The sequence below is a fragment of the Vombatus ursinus genome, unplaced genomic scaffold (assembly GCF_900497805.2).
Source record: "Vombatus ursinus unplaced genomic scaffold, bare-nosed wombat genome assembly UNPS02012602.1, whole genome shotgun sequence".
Taxonomy (NCBI): Eukaryota; Metazoa; Chordata; class Mammalia; order Diprotodontia; family Vombatidae; genus Vombatus; species Vombatus ursinus.
The window spans coordinates 3,169,729-3,195,874 of record NW_020952380.1 but is presented as its reverse complement, the minus strand read 5'-3'; the positions used below and the strand labels follow the sequence as shown (position 1 = coordinate 3,195,874).

At 37.9% G+C, this 26,146-nt stretch overlaps 1 protein-coding gene across 1 annotated transcript in view; it reads right to left on the bottom strand.

The window, feature by feature from the left end:
• Positions 1-10,531: 10,531 nt before the first annotated feature.
• The window catches only part of PPIL4 (peptidylprolyl isomerase like 4), a 39,289-nt gene continuing 23,674 nt past the window's right edge, over positions 10,532-26,146 (bottom strand). The window contains exons 10-13 of the mRNA XM_027858006.1: positions 25,862-25,973; positions 25,041-25,134; positions 20,597-20,729; positions 10,532-10,983 (exon numbers count right to left, since the gene is read on the bottom strand). Coding sequence (XP_027713807.1) covers positions 10,741-10,983; positions 20,597-20,729; positions 25,041-25,134; positions 25,862-25,973 — 582 coding nt within the window. The 3' untranslated portion in view covers positions 10,532-10,740. The remainder of the gene's footprint in view (positions 10,984-20,596; positions 20,730-25,040; positions 25,135-25,861; positions 25,974-26,146) is intronic.

Genomic DNA, 26,146 nt, shown 5'->3' with positions numbered 1-26,146 from the left:
AACAATTCACTGCAGGCTTCCATTAAATAAGAGCTTCTCACATGAATTTAAACACTCGTTAGAAAGAGTAGCTATGTTACAGGTGGGCCTGATAACAGCACTCAGATCAGGTTCCATTTTGAGACGATATGAGACACTAGCCAAGTCATTGAACAGTTAACAAAAGGAGGCCTAATTTGCCCCAACATAGCAAAAATATGTAACTAAGGGACAGTGGTACTTAACTTCTACAGATACCAGCCCTGTTACTGTCTGTCATATGGAAACACATTGAATCAGCAGGGCAGGGTGTGATGGCTCCAGTGGTCTTCAGACAGTCATCAAGTTGGTGACTCCAAGTGAATGGAACATTTTGTACCATTAGAAAACCAGGAAGCTACATCGAGAGAGGCAGGGGTCAATCAGGTCCTAGGAATAACTGTTGCCTTTTTGGGAAAACAAATCCCTATTGCTGGAACAAGAGGAAACCCTGACAAATATTGGTCCTCTCACATAGGTCAAAGGGTGGGAAACAGGGAGAAGAATTTAAATATTAAGATGGAAGAGCTATTTCCAATTGAAGATCAAACAGCAATCAAGATAAATCTATCAATTTACATCTGAGTTTGCCAAAACATTGATTGAGCTTTTATTAGAGATAGATAAGGTGCTGGATTTGAGGATAGGAAGAGGCCTAGGGGAGGAACTATCTTTAAGAAGCTCTACACTCTAGTTAGGGCAGTCAGGAAACAGAACAAAAGAGAATAAAAGAAGTCAATACTGTCTTCATGTCTAATCCTAAGAACAAGGTCAAAGAAGGTCAGAAGAAAGAAGAGATCACAGCAGACTAGAGTGGTCAGCAAAGGTTTGGGGAAGAAGTAGGATGTGACCTTAGAGGATGCATAGCTTCAATGGGAAAATAAAATTTCATTGACAAAAAGATTATTCATATGGAGATATCTATTATATAAAATGTGTACAACAATAGAGTTTTTAGGCTCAATTATTATTATTCCCAAAACTCCAACCAAAAAAATAGCCTTTTGAAACCATAATAAGGGTTAAAGGAAGAGTGGCTCTGAAATACTAGGCCTCACTTAGTCTAGGGAAAATCCAAGCAGCTCTATTTTTTTTGTTTGTTTGTTTTTAGGCAATTGGAGTTAAGTGATTTGCCCAAGGTCACACAGCTAGTAAATGTCAAGTGTTTGGTCTGAGGCTGGATTTGAATTCAGGTCCTCCTGACTTCAGGGTCAGTGCTCTATCCACTGCGCCACCTAGCTGCCCCCTGTATTTCTTTTTAAAGATTATTTTTTGGAGAAAAAAAAAATTGGCTAATTTGATTCAATTCAATAAACATTTGTCTATGTGCCAGGCACTAGGTATTGGAGATACAAAGACCATAATGAAAGACTCCTTGCCCTCAAAGAGCTTACATTCTACTGGGGTGATACAACATTTACAAAGATAAAGAAATACAAGACATAGAAAAACTTATATTTAAAACATGTCAAGAAGGTGAAAGCAATAATGAGGGGATTTGCAAAGGTATCCTATAGGCTAGGGCACATGAGCTGTGCCTTGAAAGGAGAGAGGGATTCTAAGAAACAAAAGTGTGAAGGAAGGGGATTCCTGATGCAGGGAGACCATATGCACACCAAGGCAAGGAATAGAATATCGTGTATAGGAAAACAACAAAACAGTCCAATTTGAGTGGAATAGAGCATGGATAAAAGGAAATAACAGGAAACAAGACTGGGAAGGTAGGTGGGGCACCAAGTCATGGAGGGCCTAAAGTGCCAGACGGAGGATTTGGTATTCTATGCTATAGGTAATAGGGAGTCATTGAAGACCTTTGAGTAGAGGAGTAACATAATTATATCTGTGAGTTTAGATTAGCTATATTCTCTTATTTTTAATTTATTTTTATTCTGAACTTTTAAACCCCAAACAAAAATGGATATTTCCATATACACAGATATATCATAACAGAAAAAGAGTTGTACATGAAACTTCAGATTTCTAATATCTACAACTTCCTTTTCTTTTATATATAACTTATCTTTTTTACATATAATAATATCTTTTCTTTTATATATAAAAACTGAACTTGTAGCTTTCAAAGCTGTCCTGTTTATCTGTTTTAGCTATGTTCTCTTACAGATACGATCTTTTGCTAAAATTTCTAGTTCCCAAAGCAGCTTCCTATTCCAGGAGATATTACTGAGCAAACTAGATTGATTTTATTTTGGGAAGCTGATTGTCTCTTATAATACCTAGTAATAAATTGACTAATTCAATTTGAATTGAATGAATTCAAATAACTAAATAATTGAACTAATTTCAAATTGACAAAGTCAACTCCCAAAGAAATCAAAATCAAGTGGACTCTGGAGAGGCTTCTGGTCCTTTCCTAACTATCTGGAAGCAAGGGTATAATCTACCATGGAGCTCTCCAGTTGAACACACAACCACATCAACTTTCTCTATCCTCCACCACTAAATTAATTTGCCCTGCATCTACCCTTTTGACTCACCAAAGACAAAGGCAGTTTGGGGTAATGAAAAGAAGGTTGGATTTGGAATCTTGGCTAAAGTCCCAGCTCTGCCACTTACTAGTGGTGCAACTTTGGGTAAATCATTTAAACTATCTGAGGCTTAGTTTTCTTTTCTGTAAAATGGGGGTAATACTTGCTTACTTCTCAAAGTTACTGTGAGGAAAGGGCTTTGCCAATTTTAAAATACTGTTTAAATACATTATCTGCACATGATAAAGTCTTTATTCACTGTCTGTATTAGCTGGTACAGTGTTTATTTCTATGCTCATTCATGAGGCCATCATCTGCATAAGATGGTAAGCTCCCAAAGTAATACAGGCTCATAGATTTGGAGTTCAAAGAGTCCTTAGAGAACATCTTTGTTCATAGAGTCACAAGTGAAAGGGATCTCAGATGCCATATACTCCAACTCCTTCACTTTACAAATAAAGAAAACCGTGTCAGAACTGACTGACAAATCTTTAATAGGTTCATAATAGCACAATTATAAACTCACAATTATATATTGTGTCAAAGTGTATGGAGGCAGCTAAGTGGCGCAAAGGATAGAGTTCTGGGCCTGGAGTCAAGAAGACCTGAGTTCAAATCCAGCCTCAGGTATTTACCACTTGTGTGACCCTGGGCAAGTCACTTAACCTTGTTTATCTCAATTCCCTCATCTGTCAAATGAGTGGAAGGAAATGGCAAACCAGTCCAGTATCTCTACCAAGAAAACCCCAAATAAGGTCTCAAAGAGTCGGACACAACTGAAATGACTCAACAACATCGAAAGTGTATGATCCAAAACGTCTTCATAAAGGCTTCCCAATGATCTCACTACTGTGGCTCCTCATAAACTAGGAAGCTAGTGTAGGTAATAGCTAACATTTATAGCTAGCATTTGTTTACAAATGTGCTTTATAAATACTATCTCGTTTGATCCACACAATAACCCTGGGTAATATAATAAAAAGTGCTATTATTATCCTCATTTTACATATGAAAAAAACTAAGGCATAGAGCTTACTAAAGTATTTGAGGCTAAATTTGAACTCAGGTCTTCCTTACTTTATATTCAGAACTCTAGACAGCATTCCCAGCAGAAGCTACTGCCCTTTTTCTTTTCTTTTTTTTTAAAAGACCACAGGGGTTAAGTGACTTGTCCAGAGTCACACAGCTATTAAGTATTATGCGTCTGAGGCCGGATTTGAACTCAGGTCCTCCTGACTCCAGGGCCAGTGCTTTATCCACTGTGCCACCTCCCTGCCCTGTCACTGCCCTTCTTAAAAGGTCACTATCTAGTGGGATAGGGGAAGCAGTCCCTACCAATAGCATTATATATCCTTGAATCTTAAGGGGAAGTGGATTTTCAGATGATGAAGATTTCTAGGCATTAAAATGTACTCATTCATTTTCAGTCATGTCAGACTTTCATGACCCCATTTGGAGTTTTCTTGGCAGAGATACTGGAGCAGTTTTCCACTTCCTTCCCCAGCTCAATTTATAGATAAGGACACTGAGGCAAACAGGGTTAAATGACTTGTACAGGGTCACACAGCTAGTGAGTATCTGAGTCAGATTTGAACTCAGGAAGATGAGTCTTTCTGACTCCAGGCCCAGCACTCTATCCATTGCACCACCACCTCCAAGATCCAAATGTCTCCTCTGATGCTCTGCAAGCATTTTTTTGTACATACTTAGCAAAACATTTTTTTTCATTCTAGCTTAGCAAGCATCTCCCGATCTCTGGACTCTACAAATCTGTCACCTCCTTCCCACAGGAATCCATCCCCTGGAAATCTTCCACCTCAGACTTATCCCAACTTTCAGAGCTCCCTTGTTCAGCCCTACCAGTCCTTCCAGGGCCTCACTCCCTGAACTTCTCTGTCCTCCTATTTTGCTCTATTCCCTGGGCCTTCACTGATCCAGACAAACAACCTTTCTGCAGCTCGTACCACGGTGTGCTCTACTAATAAAATTGGCTTGTTTTCTCCAGTCTTTCCCATCTTCCCTGGTTATAGGATCATAGTTCTAGAAAGGGAAGGAACTTTGGAAGCATCTATCCCAACCTTTTCATTTTACAGATGAGGAAATTGAGGCCAGTGAGAGGTCAGTGACTTGCTCAAGGTCATAACAATGTTAGTTGTCATATTTTAACCTAGATCCACTGACTACAGAGCCAGTGATCTTTCTACTGTGACACACTGAAAGTTATTTACTAAATAGCTAGGTGGCACTATGGAGCGCTAGGCCTGAAGTCAGGAAGACCTGAGTTCAAATCCAGCCTCACATACTCTCTAACTGTGTGGCCCTGGGCAAGTCACTTAATCTGTTTGCCTAATTCACTAGAAAAGGAAATGGCAAATCACCCCAGCAAGTTTGTCAAGAAAACCCCACGGACAGTATGGTCCACAGAGTCACAAAGAGTAGGACATGGTTGAAGAACTGAACAACACGTACAAATGGGGTGCTGAACTGGAGTCAAGATGACCTGAGTTCAAATCCAGCCTCAGACACTTACTAGCTGTATGACCCTGGGCAAGTCATTTAACCTTTTAGCCTATTTCCTCATCTGTAAAACAGGTATACTCCCCGGGTTATTGTGAGAATCAAAATAATATGAATAACGTGTTTTGCAAACTTTAAAGTGCTACATAAATGCTTAGTAAATGAACAGTGCTTTTACCATTCTTTTTGGTTGCAACAGCTATGCCCACTTTTTACACTGCGTAATCTCTTTTGGGTAAGAAAAATGAAAGCAAGAGGGACAGGAGATTTAAGCCGAATCTAACTGCCTGAAATTGCCTTTCAGATAGACCAGGGAACCTCTGGCTTCCAAAATTCTATACCTGACCCAACCAAGCTATGCCTGAGGCAGCAATCTCTAGATTCCATTCTGAATGAGATAATGTACATCAGAAATCAGTGCTTTTTACTGTAAAACTCATCACTGTATTTTCCATAAGCATTAATAGGAGAAAGCTGTGTTTTCATTTGGGTTGGTTTTCGGAGAATTAGCAGATAAAAAGGATGTCAGTAACAATGAAAAGTTATGACAAACAGAAGGAAAAAAAAATTCATTGTCATTACTATCTATCCACTCAGAGTATAGCCTGTCTTATGTATTTGGCAATGGACACAGTTATGTTATTCATGGAAGCAGTTAATAATATCAGCTTCCAACCTAACTGTGACCACTTTAAGACAACCAGATGTGATGATTAAAAAGGTTCAAGAGATAAAGTTTCTGGGTAATTTAATCACTTTATTAATAAGGCCAGCAGGGCATTAATAAAAGGATGGTCATTTGGCTGTCTCTCTTAAACCAAAGACCCCTAATGGCAATGGGGTCAGTTTGCTTATCTGTAAAATCAGAGAGTTTGAAATGGAAGTTTTCTTTAAAGAAACTTCAAGCTGTGATCTTTTCACTCCTCAGTTTTGCTCTATGTTTGTTCCTGAAGAAAACAGATTATATGAGAAATTAAGGGGATCCCCACATTCAAATGTTTAGTAACAGGAAGGAGCAAATGTCTATAATGTTTCCCATCAAAACAAGGTTTCATAGCAACGTCAAAGAGGAGGTAAAGAATGTAAGGCTCCTGCTCTGAAGATTTCAACTTTAGTAATCAACTGAACACCTTTTGTGACTCAAACCAAACTAAACCTGAGGTTGGAACTTTCACCAAAAAATTTCTTTTAAATTTTCATTCTTTTAAGCGTGTCCTTTGGGAATTGAATTAACCAGAGTGGTTAATCCAATTTTGCAAAGGCATAGTTATTGATCTACTTAAAATGGGTTTACTCTTCACCTTTTTAAAAAATTAAACTGACTCAAGTTCCTGAAAATGCACCAACTTTAGAGGTAGGAGGAAAACTTAAAGGTAAAGATGGCATTTAGTGACTAATTCTATTTTCAAGCAATGACGGTCTAGGTGAGGTTTTTCTATTTGTTTTAAATCTGAATGGAAAATATTGCAGTTCACCCAAAGGCCCTTACCTACTTCCTGAAGTATTTGTGGGGAGTTTGAGGGTGGGGATTTGTATTTTCAGTCTAGATGCTGCTATTCGCTTAAAAGGGAAAGCTACAATATGATGATGAAAACAGGTTCTTGGGAAGAACTACTCACTTTTCCTCTCCATCTTAGTCACCGTGACCTAGTCACAATTTAAAGCAAGGCTGGACTGTACCCCAAAAGTCCCTTTACAGTAGAATTCAAGATCAATACTATTCAATGCCTGTTCTATTCTATACTATGCCTATTCTATACTGTTCAATGCCTATATTTTCTAAGTATATATGCATCTGATTTTTAACTGTAATAGCTCAAAGCCAGTGCAACAGAACTTCTAATTAATAACTTTTTCCTTAAAATCTGTATTTATCACTTGCCTAATTGAGACCAGCTACTCTTATCTTAAAAAATGAAATTCACCAGTGTCACAGAGGATGCAAAGTTGAAATGGAATGATTCCTCATCATCGAAGTGTTCGCCAGATGTTTCCATTTGCAGATAACACTGTGCTGACTTCATGTAGTTCAGGTGCTCTACTCAGTCTACCTGAGATCAAAGGAGATCAGCATACCAAGCCACAAAGAAAAAAATCAAGTGGACAGAGAATGTCTGTTACTCAGATTATGACATGTAATTTGATGGGTAGCAGACTTAGTCCATCACTGCATACATCTTAGTCTGATGTTGGATCTGAGCCAACACCAAGGGTTGCCAGTCTTCCTCTCCACAGGTACATCCTAAACTGTGGGAGAGTTGAGAATACAGATATCAGGATTCCTGTCTCAGTATCTTGCTCCTCTATTTCCAGCAGAGTCTGGTCAGGCACAGGATCTCTATCTGGAGAAAAAGCATAAGAACCAGTGACCTAAGTCTGGTTGAAAAATAGGGAGGGGATTTGATTGGGATCAGACAGGACAATTCCAACAATAGATTATTACTGTTGATTTCATTCCCTGTCCTTCCTCATCTTTTTCTTTGTGTAATGGGAGAGAGCAAAGGAAGGGGTTGGACAATGAAGGCCCAGTCTTTAGAGCAAGCACATATTTACACTTCCTGGTGAGTTATATAGAGAATGAGTTTCCATCTACTACCAATCCACCATGTAGAATTTTGGAGAGTCAGTTCCTAGCCATAAGTGAGAGTGATAATGTAATGATGAAAAATGTTCTGGTTGGCAGAGAAGCCAGAGGTCTCAATAGAGCAGGAGTTCTTAACCTGAAGTCTGGGAACTTATATATATATATATATATATATATATATCTTTTGAGAGAGTGAGAGAGAGGAGTATAGTTCAATGTAACTGGTTTCCTTTATAACTATGTATTTTATGTATTTAAAAACATTATTCTGAGGAGTCCACAGACTCACCCAACTGCCAAAGAAGCCCATGATACCAAAAACTCTTGCAATAAAGGCTAAGCCAGAACTGAGTATTAATATAAAAGGTTCAATTTCTTGCTCTACTCTGGCAGCTTTCTAGCAAATAGATAAAAATGCTGTAAGCCTTCAGATGGGGGGAGAGGCAGCAGCTAAGCTCCCTTACTTTCCCATCCAGCTCCTATGTCACTAGGAATGAATGATGCCAATGTCTTTCGTCTCTTGTGTTTATTCTTTCTTGAACTCAAGTGAATGAATATCTGGAGAGGTAACACACTAGGTTATGACCTTGTGAGTTTGAGAAGCTGCATGAGCCATCAAAGGTCCAACATCTAGAGTTGGTAAAAGTGTCTGGGGGCAACTCTAGCAGTCAAGTCTGGGAAGGAGACAGTTCTGAGGAGCTGCCTGCTTGAGCAAAAGCAACAATGAATCAACTCACCAACCCAGCAACCAAGGGAGGAACTTGTCTATTGGCTGCATCTTACCCCAAAGTGAACCAGTTGAGGACTCTTCAAAAGAAGAAAAGGGCTCCCTTGGCCACACGTTTGCTTCATGTATTTCAATACCCTTGTGCTTCAAGTGTGAGCCCCCTCTCCTGAGTGACCAAGGATATGGTATGTCCTCGGTTAGGGGAACTTTTTTTTTTTAAATCTTTGGTCATTCCTATATGTTTTCAATGGAGGCTACTAGGTGGTGCAGGGGATAGAGTGCGAACGCTGGAGTCAGGAGGACTCATCTTTCTGAATTCAAATCCAGCCTCAGACACTTATTAGCTGTATGACCCTGGGCAAGTCACTTAACCCTGTTTGCCTCAGTTTCCTCATCTGTAAAATGAGCTGGAGAAGGAAATGACAAACCACTCCAGGATCTTTGCCAAGAAAACCCCAAATAGGGTCACAAAGTGTCGGACATGACTGAAATGACTGAATAAGAACAATGTTTTCAATAAATAACCTTTAGGAAAAATCACTCTTAGAGAAGTTGAAACTGCCCTTGGGGACCCAACCTGCCATGACAAGTTGGGGGTTGGGAGAGGGAGGGAAGGAGTGCTACATTGTAAAGAGTGTGTGAGCCAGAGAAAGCATCATTTAACTAGATATAATGCAACCATACGAATACAGATGTAATTCATTAATCCATACAAAGGAGGGTAGAAGAACGGATCAGAAAGCAAAACTCAACAGTAACTGTTGACAAGAAACAAAACATAGATTCACACAGAATAAAAACCAGAGTTAGAGATGAATTAGAAAAACTGGGGGAGGGTGATCATGTTCTCAGAAGTGGCAAGAGTAAAAATATTCAAATGGATTTGTGATTCAGAACTTTGGAAGTTCCCTGGAATGATGCACAACAACCTATCCAGGACACAGGAGGATTTCCTCACTTCCTCCTGACATTTTAAGGGTATCCATAGAGTTGTCTGGCTTTCCATCTGTCATCCCTGTGTCATAAAACCACCTTGCTTTTTTTTTTGTTTTAGTTTTTGGTTTTTTTTTTAGGCAATTGGGGTTAAGTGACTTGCCCAGGGTTACACAGCTAGGAAGTGTCTGAAACCAGATCTGAACTCATGGAGATAAATTTTCTTGGCTTTATCCACTGTACCAACTGGCTGCACCCCGCTATTCAGGAGAGGCATCTAAAACCATCTTCTTAACAACTGCAGCACCCCATTGGAGACGGCTCACTAGCATTAGGATTGAGGCTCTTCTGAAGCTGGCAATCTTTTTCTCAGCTTAACAGAAGACTCAGCAGACCAGGAACTTTCTGAGATTTCACAAAGGCTTTCACAAAGAATTGTGTGCTCAGCAAAATAGTGTCTGGGATTACTTTCTCAACTGGTTTTTATGAATTCGTGACTCTCCCTCTAGATCAGCCCTTTCAAACTGACACAACCTGTTTGGTATTTCAAGCTCTTCAGAACCTACCTTTCTGGACCTATTTTATGTTTAATCTAAGGTCCAGCCAAACTAGAAACAACATTTCATAACCCATCTCCAAGCCTTTATTCAGGCTGTTACCACCCCCAAGCCCACAATGCACTCTCTCTTCACTTTGTTCTTAGCATCCCTAGTTTGCTTCAAAGCTCACTTCAATTGCTGCCTCCTACATTAGGTCCTTCCTGATTCTCCCCAAATACTACTCCATCCCACCAAAATTACCTTGTATATTTGTTTTGTATATATTTATATGCATACATGTTCACTCTCACAAGACTATAAGCTCCTTGAGGGCAGGAACTGCTCATTTCACTTTTGTCCTCATATCCCCACTATTTATATGGCACAGAGGAAAGAGCTCTGGGTGGGTTTGGAATCAGAAAAACCTGGGTTCAAACCTGACCTTAGACATTTAGTAGCTGTGTGACTCTGGTCAAGTCACTTAAATCGTAGCAGCTGTGTGACTCTGGGCAAGTCACTTAACCTGTTTGCCATAGTTTCTTCTTCTACAAAAATGGGGATAATAAAAGTACTGATTTCTCAGGGTTGTTGCAAGGCTCTTTTAAGTAAAGCACTTAGTAACACAGTGCCTGGCATGCATGTGTTATGTAAATGTCGGCTATTATTAATATTGTTGTTATTATTATTATTATTATTATTATTAACCAAATTAGTTAACATTCCAAAGAAAAATTTAAAAATCTTTTATTGAGCCTTTCACTGTCCTGTATACTTTTTATTCATTGAAAATGTCTAGAAACCTCCAGTGAAAGATTTAAGCAAATAAAAGATAAGAACAGTCTCTGACTTCTCTGATTCAGGGCTATACAAATCCTTATTTAGCATGATAAGTCACACTAGAGGAAATTTAAAAGCCATTTTCTGATGTATCTTCCTTCATCTGTACTTAGATCTCTCTTTGTCTCTGACTTTCTTTGGGCTTCTGCTTCTGTCTCTCTTTTTACCCCTTTCTCCTTCACGAGATTCTGTTCGGAGTTTAGATTTACTGTTGCTATGGCAGACATCTTGGTCCCGAGATCGACTGCGGCTGCGGCTTTGAGGTCTCCCGCTTTTTTCACTCTTCCGCTTCTCTTTACAATATTCTCCATGTCTCCTATGATGCCCGTCCCAGTTGGAATCCTGCCAAAAGAAAAGTGAGAAATTTACAGGAGCAATAACAGTCCATTTGGCGGACACTATCCACAGTGCCCAATATTCAAAAAGAGAGCTGAGCTCCTTCACTGGGAAATTTCCTCCACTGATGCATATTCAACCTATCAATTGCTGCACATCCCATGTGACTCCAGATCCTTCCATCAATTTGCCAAGGAGGGTGCATTCAACACGCTGGAGGCTTCCCTCACTTTCTTCTCAAGTCACATCAGTCTAGCATTTTCTCCTGCTGTCACACATTTCCCTGACATCATCTTTTACACTTGTTCTTCACAGCCCAACACTGATTACACTGCAGCCTGTTCACACCCACCACCTGCCTCTGTTGCCTTCTGTGTGATGTTCACTTTGAATTCTTCAGAGACCACCGTGTTCCATGTCTCTCAGAAATATACCATCACCATAGAATAGTGGTATTATTTATATGGGCTTTGTTAACAGGGACTCAACAAGAACTAACTAGCACAGAATGACTCAGATATAGATACTAACATTGTTAAATATGCTCATCCATCAATACCAATAACTATAACAATTATAATAATAATAACCATAACGAGCATTTGTGTAACTTCAGTTTTACAAAGTGTTTCCATGCATCATTTCACTTGATCCTCACAATAATCCTGGAAGGCAGGTGCTACTAATATCTCCATTTTACAGATGTGAAAACGGAGACACAAAGAGATGAAGTGACTTGCCCACAGTCATACAGCTAGTAAAAGTCTGAGGTCAGATTCCAACTCAGATTTCAGGTATACGTTGACCAAGAGAAAAAGCTGACAAATTTTAGTTCTCATTTGTAAACAATTTCAATAAAGAATCAGTACCTAAAATTAAGAACTAGGCTGCTAAATTTAAATGAGTACAAGTCTTTACAACAAAAATACAAGCTTTTCTCGGTATTTGTTAAAAGAGAGATTCCTCCTTTATTTGATTCTTATGAGGTACATCTGTCAGAGCAAACAACTGCGCTTCCTGGAACATCCTGTGAAGAGCTTCACAACACAGAATAAAAGTGACAGTGGGACAAGTGATAAAGAACCTCCTCTCTCTAGTCTTTTACTAACTTCTACTCCCATTAAATTTTAAAATCTCAGCAAAGTGGCTAAGAATTGAAAATGTTATGGTTCTCTCTTCTTCCTCTAACAGAGAGTTGCTGAAATGCCACCTCCAGTCAAGACTGCCTTCCTCTTGATTTATTCTGACCATGACTACTGCGTCCATGGGGATATCTGTCCTTGAAGTGTATATATTAAAGTAGAAATACATGTCAAAGCTTAAAATCAAGAATGCTTTGGCAATCTAAGCCTTTTGGACAGTGTTGAGTGGTTTCACACAAAAGCTGAAACCTTCCTCAACATCCTACTTCTGTGCTTTATAAAACACTCTGAAAGAGCTTAGCAATGATCATAAAAGTGGACAGGGATATAGCAATGTAAGGTTCAAAATACAGGCAGCATGGTGTAGTGGAGAGAGGGATATAGCCTTATGCACAGGAAAACCTGGCTAGAAGAGTCTGCTTTTGACACACACTAGCTGTGTGTCCTTAGGAAAGTTGCCTAACCTCTCAGTGCCCCCAAGCAGTTAAGACTGTCAGTCCTACAATCCCATTTCAGTCCTTTCACACAATTTTCAGTGTGATGTAGTGAAAGGAGAATCTAAAGAGATTTTAGGTTTGAATCTCAGTTCCCAATTTACCACCTGTGGTGACCTTCTGAAGGAAGATCCTTTTCCTTTTTTATATCTACAATCCTACTTTTCTCCTCTGCCAAAACAAATTCTAGCATTCTACAGAATTCCTAGAAATGACACGCGGTGCTCACACAAATTTTCTTCTGTTCTGATCTGGAAAATATCCAAAAATGTATAGAAGTCATAGAGAAAGGAAATTTTATATTTTACCTAGAATATATAGTGTGAAAATATCAATTCTTTGTAAAAAGAATCATTTTTTTAAACCTGGCTTTTAAAATTTTTTAATGCATTTAAAAATGTATCCCCAACTTGATAAACACCAGCAAATATTCAAATATACATATAAGAATAAACAAACATAAATCATAAACTACATTAGGTTCTTGTAATAAGTATCTATATAGTTTTATTGATACCTTTTGTTTTTTAAATGATTATAGACCCCTCCCCTCAAAATAAGAAAAACACTTAAGCAAAACCAACCCACTTTATGACCACACTTGAACAGTCTATTCCACACCAGCCATCCCCCACTTATCTACTGAACAGACAGTGTGTGTTATAACATCTGCTCTCTGGGACCATGATTGCTCAATGGGATTTAGTCTTCTGGTCTTGTTTTCTTTTATGTTATTGTAATCATTGAATACTTTGACCACTTATCTTAGTCATATATCTTTGTATAATCTTTTTCTTTGAAATGAAAATTTTATCACAGATATTTGGTACAAAGGTTTATTCTCACTCACGGTATCTCTACTTATTCTAGCTGTATTGGTTTGCTGAGAGAAAGAAGGAGGCTTCCGAGATTGAGAGAACATACAGATACAAAGCCAAAGAAATAGTTATTATAATGGTGTGTATGTGTGTGTGTGTATGTGTGCATGCCTGCACATGTGCATGTGTGATCAGTTCTTGACAACACAGATTGTATCTTTTATAGCTTCTAATCTTCCCCAAGGTTCTGAATACAGATGTTTAGTCTTTGTCGAATTGGAATAAAAAAGTTTGTCTTGGGGAGCAGTGAGGGAGACAGGGTGATAGGTAGGGTGAGTAGAGATTGCTGGGAAGCTCTTGTTGAATGTTGATAAACAGGGCAATGAACACGCTTAGTCTGGAACTGTTAAGCACAACTGGTCAGACGGAGGCCAAGATTATAGGTAAGGAGATCAGTCTGGAGGATGTTGTAACATAGCACAGATGTCATGTGATGATTTCAGTCACTGATTCGAGCAACATTTTAACAAATCATCTTAATGGAAAGTTATGACAGCTAAGATAAGAGTTAAAGGAAAAAGCATTTCATAAGCACTTGCTTTGTACCACACATTGCTAAATGGCAGGATACAAACAGAAACATGAAGCTAGTCCTTGGCCTCAAAGAGTTATCTGTGAAGAGATGACACAACACAGAGAGGGGACTGGAGGCCAGGAAGAGGTATTTTGGTTTGCAAAGCTTCGAGACTGGTAAATAAAGCCACAGGGGAGCTGACTGATACAACTCTTCCAGCAGCAATGGCAGTACTGGTAGTACTGATATTAGGGCTCCTGAACTGGAAAGTGGGAAGAGGCCAAGGTACATGCACAAATGACAAAGCTGCATCAGAAAAGACGGCCCCAGACGAGAGTGAAGCACAGCTGGAGTCTGCCTAGATCTGAGAGGCCACAAGAAGCATTCACCAATGAGGCAGCAGAACTACAGTCATCCTGAAAGAGTCAAAGCTTCCAGGTCGCAAGTGTCAGGGCGACTGCCGAGAAGATGGCCAGGCAGTGAAAAGTCAAAGGAGAGAGTCTCTCTGCCACTTACTTACTCCATAACCTCTCCGCCTCAGGTTTTTCATCTGCAAGACAGGAGACACAAGACCGGAAATGCCTACCTTGCAGGGTTGTAGTGAAGAAAGAATTCTATAAACTTTAAATTAAAGCACAAGATAAATGAGTTATTATTTCTGTCTCTGGAAAATATGAGAAGTTGAACTTATCAGAGACAGCCAGCTGACTCCACAATACCACTTTGAATGAGGAGGAAAGGAATTCAGAATTAATTAATCAAAACAAGTCCTTATGACTGACTACATTGAAAAAACTGTAGATGCTGAACAATAATTAAAATAGAGCCATTATAAGAGAGGTCTCTCTGGATAGGGGAGGGAGACAGAGATATTGGGAAATAAAGATGACAAATACCAAAGATATCAACATTTGTTAACATTATAGCTATTACAGATGTTAAAAAATAAAACACCCCAAAAACCAAATTTCAATTCAGTTCAACAAATATTTGAATGCCTACTGTGTGCTTAGCACTTTTTTTCCCCATTTTTGAGACCGTTTACCCCAAAAGGCAAATAAATATTCTTTGGTTATTTAAAGTTTTTTTGTACATCTTTCCCTAGGTGTAAATGTGATAAGAAGTATACTGGCTAAATTAGAAGTCATGATGCTATGCTTTATGGAGTTTGTTAAGACAATAAATGATCACAACAGGGAAATAATTTAGAAAAAGAAAAAGGCAAATAAGATTAAGAAAAGCACAGCAAATATGATACATAAGAGTGTAGTATTTAAAATATACAAGGAACTGTTAACAATTTACAAAGGTATAACTCAGGATGTCAAGGATAGATACTTGGCTAAAGAATATCATGAACAGAGAATTTTCTTTATCTTTTTTTTAATGCTGTTCCTCAATTGATAGGAATTGCTGGGGATAATTTTTAGCAAGCCTTAAGTTTTAACCAGCCCAATCATTCTCAAGGCCTCATATGAGGTCTTCACACTCCTGAAAGTTGTCTGGAATAATTAAGTGTCTCTTTTTCTCCTAGTTTTCCTGAAACTAGCTGTCACTTTTCTTCTTAAAAACTTGAAAAATGTTTTATTAAAAGCATAATTCCAAATACCAATACAACTAATTCAACTCGCTAAGTAGCTCTTTAATTAATTTCAACACACAAAGTAGCATAACAATTTCTCAGTCGCTCACTCTTTAGTCCTTTCCTCTCTTTTAAGCATTTATTATCTCTCCCTCCCATTATCCCCACAAAAAAATCCATAATACATATAGTCCAACAAAAATAATTCATTAGTGACCCAGACATATAATAATGAATAAAGTAAAAAAAAAAGCATACAAAAAGATTATCAAAATATGAGGTAGCAAAATTAAACTGGTCCATTCAAGGTACTCTACAAATTTTAAACCCAAAAAAAAGTTTGGTATACAGTCAGCAATCAGGATAGACACACCCCACTTACGCAGACCTATAAGCTATTCTATAAGCTATTCAACAGCTACTCTACCTCAGAATTCTACAGAATTAAAACAAACAAAAAGAAAAGCAAGCCCCTACAAATGCAAGCAATGAAACATGAAAACCACAACAGGGAATTATAACTCATTACTGTATCATCACCCTATCCTGCCAAGTGACCCTACCACCTAAGACTCATTTCCTGTAACGTGGGTGAAAATAATTTCAATATCTTAACCACCTTCAGAATGTAGGCATGGGGTGGAAAAGCTAAATTTATATGAGTTTTCGAATTGAACATCAAGGTTCAGAAAACAAATTAAAAGATCTGAAAATATGAGTCAAAACATTCTTACAAAACCATTCTCATCAACTAAAATAAGAACGAATAGAAAATATGAATTACACGTGGATATCAGTCAATAAACATTTAATGCCTGAAGTCCGGAGATGAAGAATTTTATTCAAGGAAAACCAAGGAGGCCACTGTCACTAGATTGCAAAGTATGTAAGGGGGGTGTGGGGTAAGGAGGAAGGTATAATAAGTTTGGAATTTGGGGGAGGGGAGAGGGAGCTGGTTATGAAAGCTTTAAATGCCAGAAGATTTTATATCTGATCATGGAGGTGATAGCAAGCCACTGGAGTTTACTGACTAGGGGGTGGTGACATGGTCAGATAGGAGCTTTAGGAAAATCACCGACCACTGAGTGAAGGATGGACTGGAGTAGGGAAAGACTTGCAGCAGGAAGATCAACCAGCAGGCTACTGCAATAGTCTAGGCATGAAGTAATGGGGGCTGTGGAAGGGTAGTGACACTGTCAGAGGAGAGAAAGGGGTGTATACAAGATTTAAGAAAGTGAAATAAAGTCCTTGGTAGCACACTGGATATATAGGGGTGGGGTGGGGTGGGGTGACAGACAGTGAGGAGTTGAGGCTGACACCTGGGTGACTGGAAAGAAGATGGTACGCTTGACAGTAATAAAGAAGTTTGCAAGTAGAAGGTTTAGGGGGAAAGATGAGTTTAGTTTTTGATGTCTACAGGACACCTAGTTCAAGATGTCCTATTGGAGAAGCAAGACCAGTTGGAGGTCAATAGAGAGGTTATGACCAGACAAGTAGATCTGAGAATCATCAACATAGAGATGATAATTGAATCCATGGAAAATGATGTGATCACCAAGTGAAACAGTTTAGAGAGAAAAAAGAAGAGGGCTCAGGACAGAACTGTGAGAACAGCCATGGTGAATGGGTGTGATGTGCATGAAGATCCAGCAAAGGAGACTCAGGAGCAATCAGACAGGCAGGAGGAGAACCAAGAGAAAGCAGCATCATGAAAAGCTACAGATGGGAGTATCAAGAAGAAAATGATGAATAAAAGCATCACAGGTTGCAGAGAGGTCAAATAGGATGAAGACAAAAATCTTTAGATTTGGTAATTACGATATTTTTGTAACTTCTGAGAGAGCAAGTTGAATGATGAGGTTGGAAGCCAGACTTCAGAGAGTTAAGAGAGGGAAAGAACAGAAAGAGGAGGCACTGATTGTAGACTGCTTTCTCAACGAGTTTAGCCACAAAATGGAGAAGACATGTAGTAGGACAGCTATTGGAGATGGATGGATCAAGTGAGGTTTTTTGATGATGAGGAAGACATGGGTGTATTTGTAAGTAATAGGAAAGCCAGGGAGAATAAATGAGAGAATAAGTAAAGATAAGTGAGAGAGGGGGGCTGATAAAGAGGGCAATCTGCTGGAGGAGACAGGAGAGAACAGGATCGCTTGTGCGTGAAAAGGAGTTAGTGTCACCTCATCATGTGAGACAGGGACGAAAATGGAAATTACTTGGGTGTTTAAAATTCCCTTTAATGACTAAATAATTTTCTTAGACTCTTGCTTTTTTTATTTTAATTAACACACAAATGTAGGCTAACTAAAATTTCTAATGCTAATACTGAATTTTGTCAAAAGGTAAAGAAGAAAAACAGAGAAAACTACTAGCAATTCTTCTGCAGTCAAAAAATTTAGCCACATTGCCATTAATGAAAAGAAAAAAAAAACTAAAAGATTAAGGACTTACCACTCTTATTTCTGCTAGATGACATAAATATCTAAGCCAATATAAATAGCAGAACTGGCTAATATTCTTCCCATACCAACAGATAGCAATTATAAATGCCACTGAGAGGTTATAAGGGATAAAATAATAGTGTCAAAGGAATTCACAACAGGAAAAGAATTTGCAGGCTATAAATAATTTGTTAGTCTAAATGTCTTAAGCCTTTATGTCCACCACTTGATCAGTATTTAGGCCTCTGTTCATTACAGACTCATATTTATTAGAATTTTGTCCTTGTTGGCCTCATTTACAGTTTTATCTAGGGTGTTCCCCATCCAAATATATATCAAACATTAGAAGACAACATTACTTTTCCTAAAATACAATTCTAGTTATGTCATTCCCCTTCTCTAAAACCTTCAAAGAAACTCTATAAAATGAAGTACAAATATGATAGACTGGCACCTACTTTTCCATCTCATCTCCTACCACTCCCTTACATACATTTTATATTTCAGACCAAGTGGATTATTCATTGTTCCCTGAACACACTTGGCTGGGGCTTTCCCACATAGGTGGAGTAGCAGCAATAAGATTGGATTTGGAGAACTTGGTTTCAAATCCTGGCTCTGCTAATACATAGCTATAGGACCCTGGGCAAGTCACACCTCCAATTCTCATTTACAAAATAAGGGAGGCAGACAAGCTCTCTAACATCCCTCCAGCTCTAAATCCTAGGGTCCTAATTCCTGTGACTAAAAGGTCCTCCCTCCATTTCTGCTTTTCAAAATTACATCAGTCCTTCAAATACCATCTCTTTCGTTAAATTTACCAAATTCCTAGAGCCCTTTTATACCACTCTTATTTACTTACTACATACAACCTTGCAATGCTTCGTATACCGTTTATTTCTCCTACTACATTGTAACTGCCTTGAGGGTGGAAACCACCACTTACTCATCTCTATATTCAAGAGCCTAATATAGTCTCTATGCATAGGAGGTGCTCAAAACATCTTTCTTAAATACTGTTTTTGCATTAAGAACTAATTTTATTTAAACTATAATACTTGGAAATAGAGTTTTGAAGTGTGATGAAAAAAAGTATCACAGATTTCCATTTCTAACATATACCACATTTTTCAAATGTGAACTGTTGTGTTATTTGTTACAGAGAGCCATATATATCAAGGTTGAATAAAAATAATAAGAAAAATAAAGGGTGGCATGCCTTTCATTTATAAGCTATTTTCTTTCATGAATCCTTTTGTTGTCCTAATCAGCGCAAGAAAAAAGGTTCTGAGAATGGGAAAAATAGGTTCTGTCAGTATGTTAGCAATAGGGACTAGTCCTGTGATGTCTTTGGTATAGAGAACTCCCAAGTGAGGACAGTCCTTTTATCAATGCAGATTGTTACCTTTCCTGCAACGTAAAGCCTTAGAGAACTGCCTAGAGCATAAGAGATTAATTGGTTTACCCAAGGTTACATAGTTAAAGCAAAATAGTCAAAATATACCCAAAGGTTACATACCCAAAGTTACATAGTCAAAATGTCAGAAGCAGACTTTGAGGCCTGCTCTCTACCGTTAACACCATACTACCTCTCGTGAATGTTACATTTGTTTCAGACACATGATATAGTTAAATATAACTTTCTGTGCCCATCTTTCTCTAGCTATTTGAATGCTGGACTTTCTATGTGGAGAGGAATTAAAAATCACAAATGAGAATATTTTCAGCATTCACGATTGTTTTTGATGAGGGAAAATGTCAATCTATAGCTCAAGTCACTCCAGCTTCTGTAGTTAAGGGGTTCTCCAAAATTGTCTTTTTGAGTTGCTATATTTTCCATAAACACTGAGCCCATAATATGCAGGGGATCCTCAACATGTCAAGGACAAGTCTCCACACATCCCCAGCACCACCCTATCCTGAGCTGACATAACGTGTAGTTTGCATCCCAAGCTGGACTCCCTGTGTGTCCTTGGGAATCGATACAGGTCCCAGAGAGTCTGTACTAGGCATGTGTAGGTGGGACCCTTGCAGATAAGCAGACTATCATATCTTCATGGTCCAAGGGGAAAGAAAGTGGCTTTTGCTGTCACCCTGCTCCTCCCCTTTGGGAGGGGTTTTGTCCTTTTCCCACCTTCCTGCACCTTCCCTCTTCCTATGCCATGCCTCTTTAGGTGAAGATTTCTGGTATCTCCTCCTTCCTTTGTCCTGCTGTCATAAAAATGCAAACTTTTATATTATTGTCAACTCTTTGGGTTCCACATGCATGTTCATTTACCTGGTTTTCACGTAAGTTTCGTGAAGTTGTGATTGCCTGTTGACACTTCCTAGGTGAAATATCAGGTACAAAACAGCCATTTATAATTTCTGACACAGCACCCCACAGATTAACCACTCAAACACACCAACCATTCTGTGTCTGTAAGCCTGTGATGTAAAATGACATTCAGAACTGTATTCTTCCTAACCATCAATGAAAACAGTGGCGAAGTGAGTAAGTTACTATTGTGAGATCAAGTATTTAGCTTTCTGTAAGCTAAGTATAAAGGGGAATTGAATTAGAAATACCTTAGAATTTTTCACGGTTGTATAATCCTCTTCAGAGCAGTGATGAGTTTTCTTCTTATGTTTTTTACTTGAATGTGAATGACTTGATTTATAGTCTTCTGTTTCTTCATCTAGCACAAGATCATATTTTGTACTAAAGTATATAGTTAAGGGTAGTTTTGAGAGCTGGTCATCTGTTAAAACACAAGGCTTCAGGGACCAAATGAGGTTGCCAAAGCAACTAAGTTCTAAAGGTAACAAGTTAAAAAAATTTCTATAAAACAGCCAATTTAATTTGTAAAACAATCTCAGCCAGCATTTTCTACCATTACATAGTCAGTGGACATGGAGGTCATTGTACTCCTTAGTGAATCATCTAAAAAGGGAGTCAGCATTTCCTGTTAGGAACTACGGGTTATCAGGATAATGTTAAATGGGGGCAGCTGGGTGGCACAGTGGATAGAGCTCCGGCCTTGAAGTCAAGAAGTCCTGAGTTCAAATCTGGCCTCAGACACCTGATACTTACTAGCTGTGTGACCCTGGGCAAGTCACTTAACCCTGACTGCCTCACTAAAAAAACAAAACAAAACAAAACAAAAAAGAATAATGTTAAATGCAAAAAACTGTGGAAGATGCTACTGAGTGTGTCCTCTGACGTTCCAGGTCACCACTATAAAGGGCCAGAATCCTAACTATCTCCAAATAAATCAGACACCTTGAAACTGCTGGTTCCTCTGTGGCAAGTCCTTCTTCTAAAATGTCTTATCACCCCTTAAGAGCAAATATAACAGAACTATCTATTTCCCTTTCCAACCTTTCCCTTGAGTACCTGTCTGTACTGTGCCACAAATATCCCTGGCTTCCAATGACCTAATGATTCATCTCAGAAATGGCATGGTTTAAAAGCTACCCTTTTTCCTCATTTTTTAATTCCACAAGGCTTGTCTACAATACTTCCCTCCCACACCCATTCTTTCTGGTCTGTTTCAGGCAGGTTCAAACTATGTTCTCCTTCCTCTATACTTTGCCTGAGACCATTTGCAGAACCTCACCTCCTCCCCAAGTCTAACAAAACTAAACCTTTGGGCTCTCTAATTACTAACCTAAGTCTCTTCTCCACTGGTATTGCTCAAAAATACCTAAAGCAATCAAATTTCATAACAAATTTACTTCTCCCCATCCCCTAATCTGTTGGTATAGTTAGATATTTACCTTAAATTTTAATGACACATTTGCACAGGCAGATAATATAAATTCCAGATGTATGTATATAAACACAATCACACATAAAAATGCTTGCCCCAATCCTTCAATCTATAATGTTAGATTACAAATTCCTCAATAAGAAATGTTATGTTTGTTTTCATACAAATTTAAGAAATATCATACTGAGTCAAACCTATGTTTTCTGTCTTCCTAGTGGAATCAAAAGATATTTTTTAAAAAGCAGAGTTGTCCTTTATGTTATCCTCAGAAAGTTAGATCTCTATCCTTCAAACATGCCCTCGCTTCCTTTAACAAAATATCTCTGAATTTATCCAAACCTTTCTTTAATCTTTTTATTACATTTTTAAAAAACTTCTATCCCCTCTAATGGAAACAAGTGCCTTAAATGTATTATTTATATAACAAAGAATATGTGATCTCTTCAATGGTTCCTTTCACCAGTGTAGATCACAACCATGCAGGTGGTGTTTCTGCTTCTCTTGCTTATGTTCTCCATAAGACCCTCCACAAAAGATCTACCCAACATTCTGAGGGCCTACCTCTAGATCTTTTTACACTTCATGGTATCAGCAAAACACTCAGGCTGTCAGCCTTCTCATATGCGCCATGATGATCCCACCTTTTCCAATTGTACATATCCATGACAACACAGGTTACCAATGGAATATGCTATAAAACTGCTTAGGTCTACCACGCGTCTCTCCATTGACTTTTAGGTCACCTGAACTTTTGATTTCTCAGGGACTGTGCTGTTCCAATATCTGTAATCAAAGAGCACTACTAAGAGAGTATGTGTTGAAAAAACTGGCCTTTACACCAAGAGTAGCTTGCTATCATTAAAAGCACTATGTAATTTCCTAAATCCAATTCGGCCCACTCTCTTCCTTCTATTTGATTTTGGGATCATTTTATTGTCCATCCACAGTGCTTACCCCAGATACATGTACTGATGTATGAACACCAAAGACTGACCTTCAACACTCATGTACATCGTAATCTGAACATCAAGTATTTTTAATCCATTTCGTTTCTTTATTTCTTTTGATAAATCCTGAACCTCAGTAAAAACGCTCTGAAAGCTTGTTGTAACTGACATAATATCACCTGCAAGCAAGAACAAACATTAGCGGACCTAACTGCCTTTAAGAAATCGCTATCCTGGGGCAGCGAGGTGGCACAGTAGATAGAGCTCTGGCCTTGGAGTCGGGAGGACCTGAGTTGGAATGTGACCTCAGAAACTCAAAACTTACTAGCTGTGTGACCCTGGGCAAGTCACTTAACCCCAATTGCCTCACCAAAAAAAAAAAAAAATCGCTATCCTGTTTGGATACTGCAAAGGACAGCTTCTGTGGCTTTTTGGGAAACACATCTCCCTATTTTATGTTTCATTTGACATTAATAAGCAAAGGGACACTGAACAAAATTCCCTCTATGGCTGCATTTATCAAAGAATTTTGTGTGGTCTTAACATATTAAAAAGAGAATGACTGGAGGAGAAGTCACTAAGGCTACATCTATGCTTCCAAGTAATTTTTTTTTTTTAGGTAATCAACAAAGGATAAACACAGTTGTATGGTTGTAAAAATGTGGTCTGTTGAAGAGAACTATTTGTGAAAGCTTGCCTATTCCTTTCTCATATTTTCATCAAGGGTACTCTCAACACTGTATCATTTTCATAATGCCTGTAGGTACATGGGTTAAAAGTAGGTACGTGGGTTAAAAGCTACTGATGATGGTCTCAACAAGCTATACAAATTAGTCCGGCCTTTTTATCTGCCCTAACCTAAATTTACCTCTTTCAAACTCATAGTATTTCCACTAGCTTTCACATTTAAAAATCTGCTACAGATTTCCAAGTTCACTCTACATCAGGAATTCCTAACCCTTCATCCATGGATAGATTTCAGGGTCCATGAGCTTGGATGAAAAAAAAAATAAACCCCAATTACATCTTTATTTCAAAATAAATAACTTCTTTTTTAATCCTACATATTTTGTTTTAATGCCTTTAAAAACATTATCCTCAGAAAGGTTCCACAGGCTTCACCAGACTGCCCCAGGAGCCTATGACACAATGAAAGTGAAGAACCCCTGATCTAGATCTTTGATGATTTTGGGATCCTGATATCCCCCTCAATCTTCTGTACTTTCCTGACTAAAAATGATTATTTTTTAGTCAACCTTACTATAAAGCAATTCCATCCTGATTATTCTAGTTGCACTTTTTTTTCCCCTACAATCAATCAACTAGCACTTACTAAGCTCTAGCTAGCTGCCAAGCACTACGGCACTTCTTACACTGCTTTACAGACAAAAAGAATTCAATAAATGCTTTTCACAAAAAGTTCATCAGATAAAAATCTTCCTTCAAAAAATATTTGGTAGAAAAAGGTTTAAATGATGTAGGGGAAAATGAACCTGTTTTGCTAACAGGAAGCTGGAAAGAAAAAGACCATTCACTTGAGAATGCAAAAAAACAAACTGTGCAGTGTGTGAAATGACAGATTCATAATGAGTCTATCAAGGACAAGTAAACCAAAAATGACATAATATGAACAGCATGTTTAATTGCTTCCTGCTTGTCTCAACCCAAAACTTGGAAGAATCTCAATTTCTCATTTTTTTAAAATTTCTTTTAATTCTATTATGTTGACTGACTTGCTCAATAAATACTCTCCAGTTATCACAATAATAGTGGTGATGATGACAATGTATTAAGGGGATGAGAAAATTTAGAAATGGAGTTCAAGTACATGAAGAATTCTTAAACAGAAGATGATGACCACATAATCACTATCTCCAATAAAGACTAAAATAGAAGGAAATGTGTTAAAATATAAGGGATTAAGGTTAGACAGAAGAAAGAATTTGGTGACTATGAAAGTTGTTGTCATAATCAATATGTGAAGGAGACAAGTCTTCTCTGAGGGCCATTTGCAAATAGGTTGGATTCTCTTCTATATCTAGGACTAAGTATGGTTCTGACTAAACACAATGGAATAAACTCAAAGTATCTTTCAACCTTTTCCTAGCACACTATTAGTAATAGTGACTATTAGTCCAAAAAACCTAAGTATTAAAAGATTTTTAAAGAATAATTTTGAACATAATTATAATTTTACAAACAACTTTGTGGCAAAAAAGTTTTCTATTTTTTTGCAATTTTCCACAACACCCAGAATTCTGTATGTAGAGGGTACTCAGTAAGTGTTAACTAACTAGCTGTAATAAAGGATACTCCTGTTTGGGTTTTACTTTATCTTTGAGAGCAAATTTAGACTTTTCCTGGTTTTTTTCATATTCCTTGAAATCACTCTTGGTATATTTCCCACCTGTTTATTAGGAAAAGAAAAGAGATGGTTGGGTTAGTTCACAAATACAGAATTCAATAAAAAGAATGAACTGCTAATGTTCCATGAAAGAACCCTCAGAAGTTTAACTAAACTACATGCTTCTTTTATTAATTTCATTTGTTAAACACAGAAACTCAGAACTAGAAGAAACTTAAAAATAATCTAGTTCAACTCACTTGTTTTCCACACAAGGAAACAAGCCAAAAGAAGTTAAGTGGCTTGCTCAACATGGTGGCAGAGCCAGGAGTAGAACCCAGATTCCCCAGCTTCTGCTGATAATTCTTTGGACTGGAAAAGGTCACAGTAACTCATTTCTCTATTACCAATTTGACTGAAATCAGGACTGATAAAGGCAGATGCTGCCACCTAATGATTGAAGAGAATATTGCAACATAAAATACAAAAGAGGGAGATGATGTGTGTATGCTCCTTAAAAAGAGTTGGCATACTTTGGCACAATAACTTTAAACATAACTCGTCTTAGTAATTTATGAATAAATGGATTCATGAATAAACAGACTGCAAAACACTTGCATACAGCATTACATTGTTCTCCATCAGGAAAAGGCCTCATTAGGTTCTAGATAATATCTATGTGAATGAAAAAGTTATGTGATTCTTTTGCTTATTAATAGCCCAAATTCTAAGAACCCATATATATTTGCATTTTAAAAAGCAGAGAAACAAAGGAATAGAAACAACATACCTTTCCCTCTCCATTTAACTTTTGCAACAGACTGGCTAAAATCTACGTGTATTCTTCTGTCATCTATAAGCACATTATCCATTTTGAAAAAGGCTTTTTCACAATCTTCTTCCTAAAGCAAAGTTATTTTTAAAAGTTAACTCATTAGTATATTTCTACAGCTAAGTAAATTTGATAAAAAGCAAAAGTTAACAAACCCACCAGTAATTACTGATGCACATAAACTATTAAAATATGAATGATGTACAAAATGCATGTCCATATATTTCAGAAGGGTTTAACTCA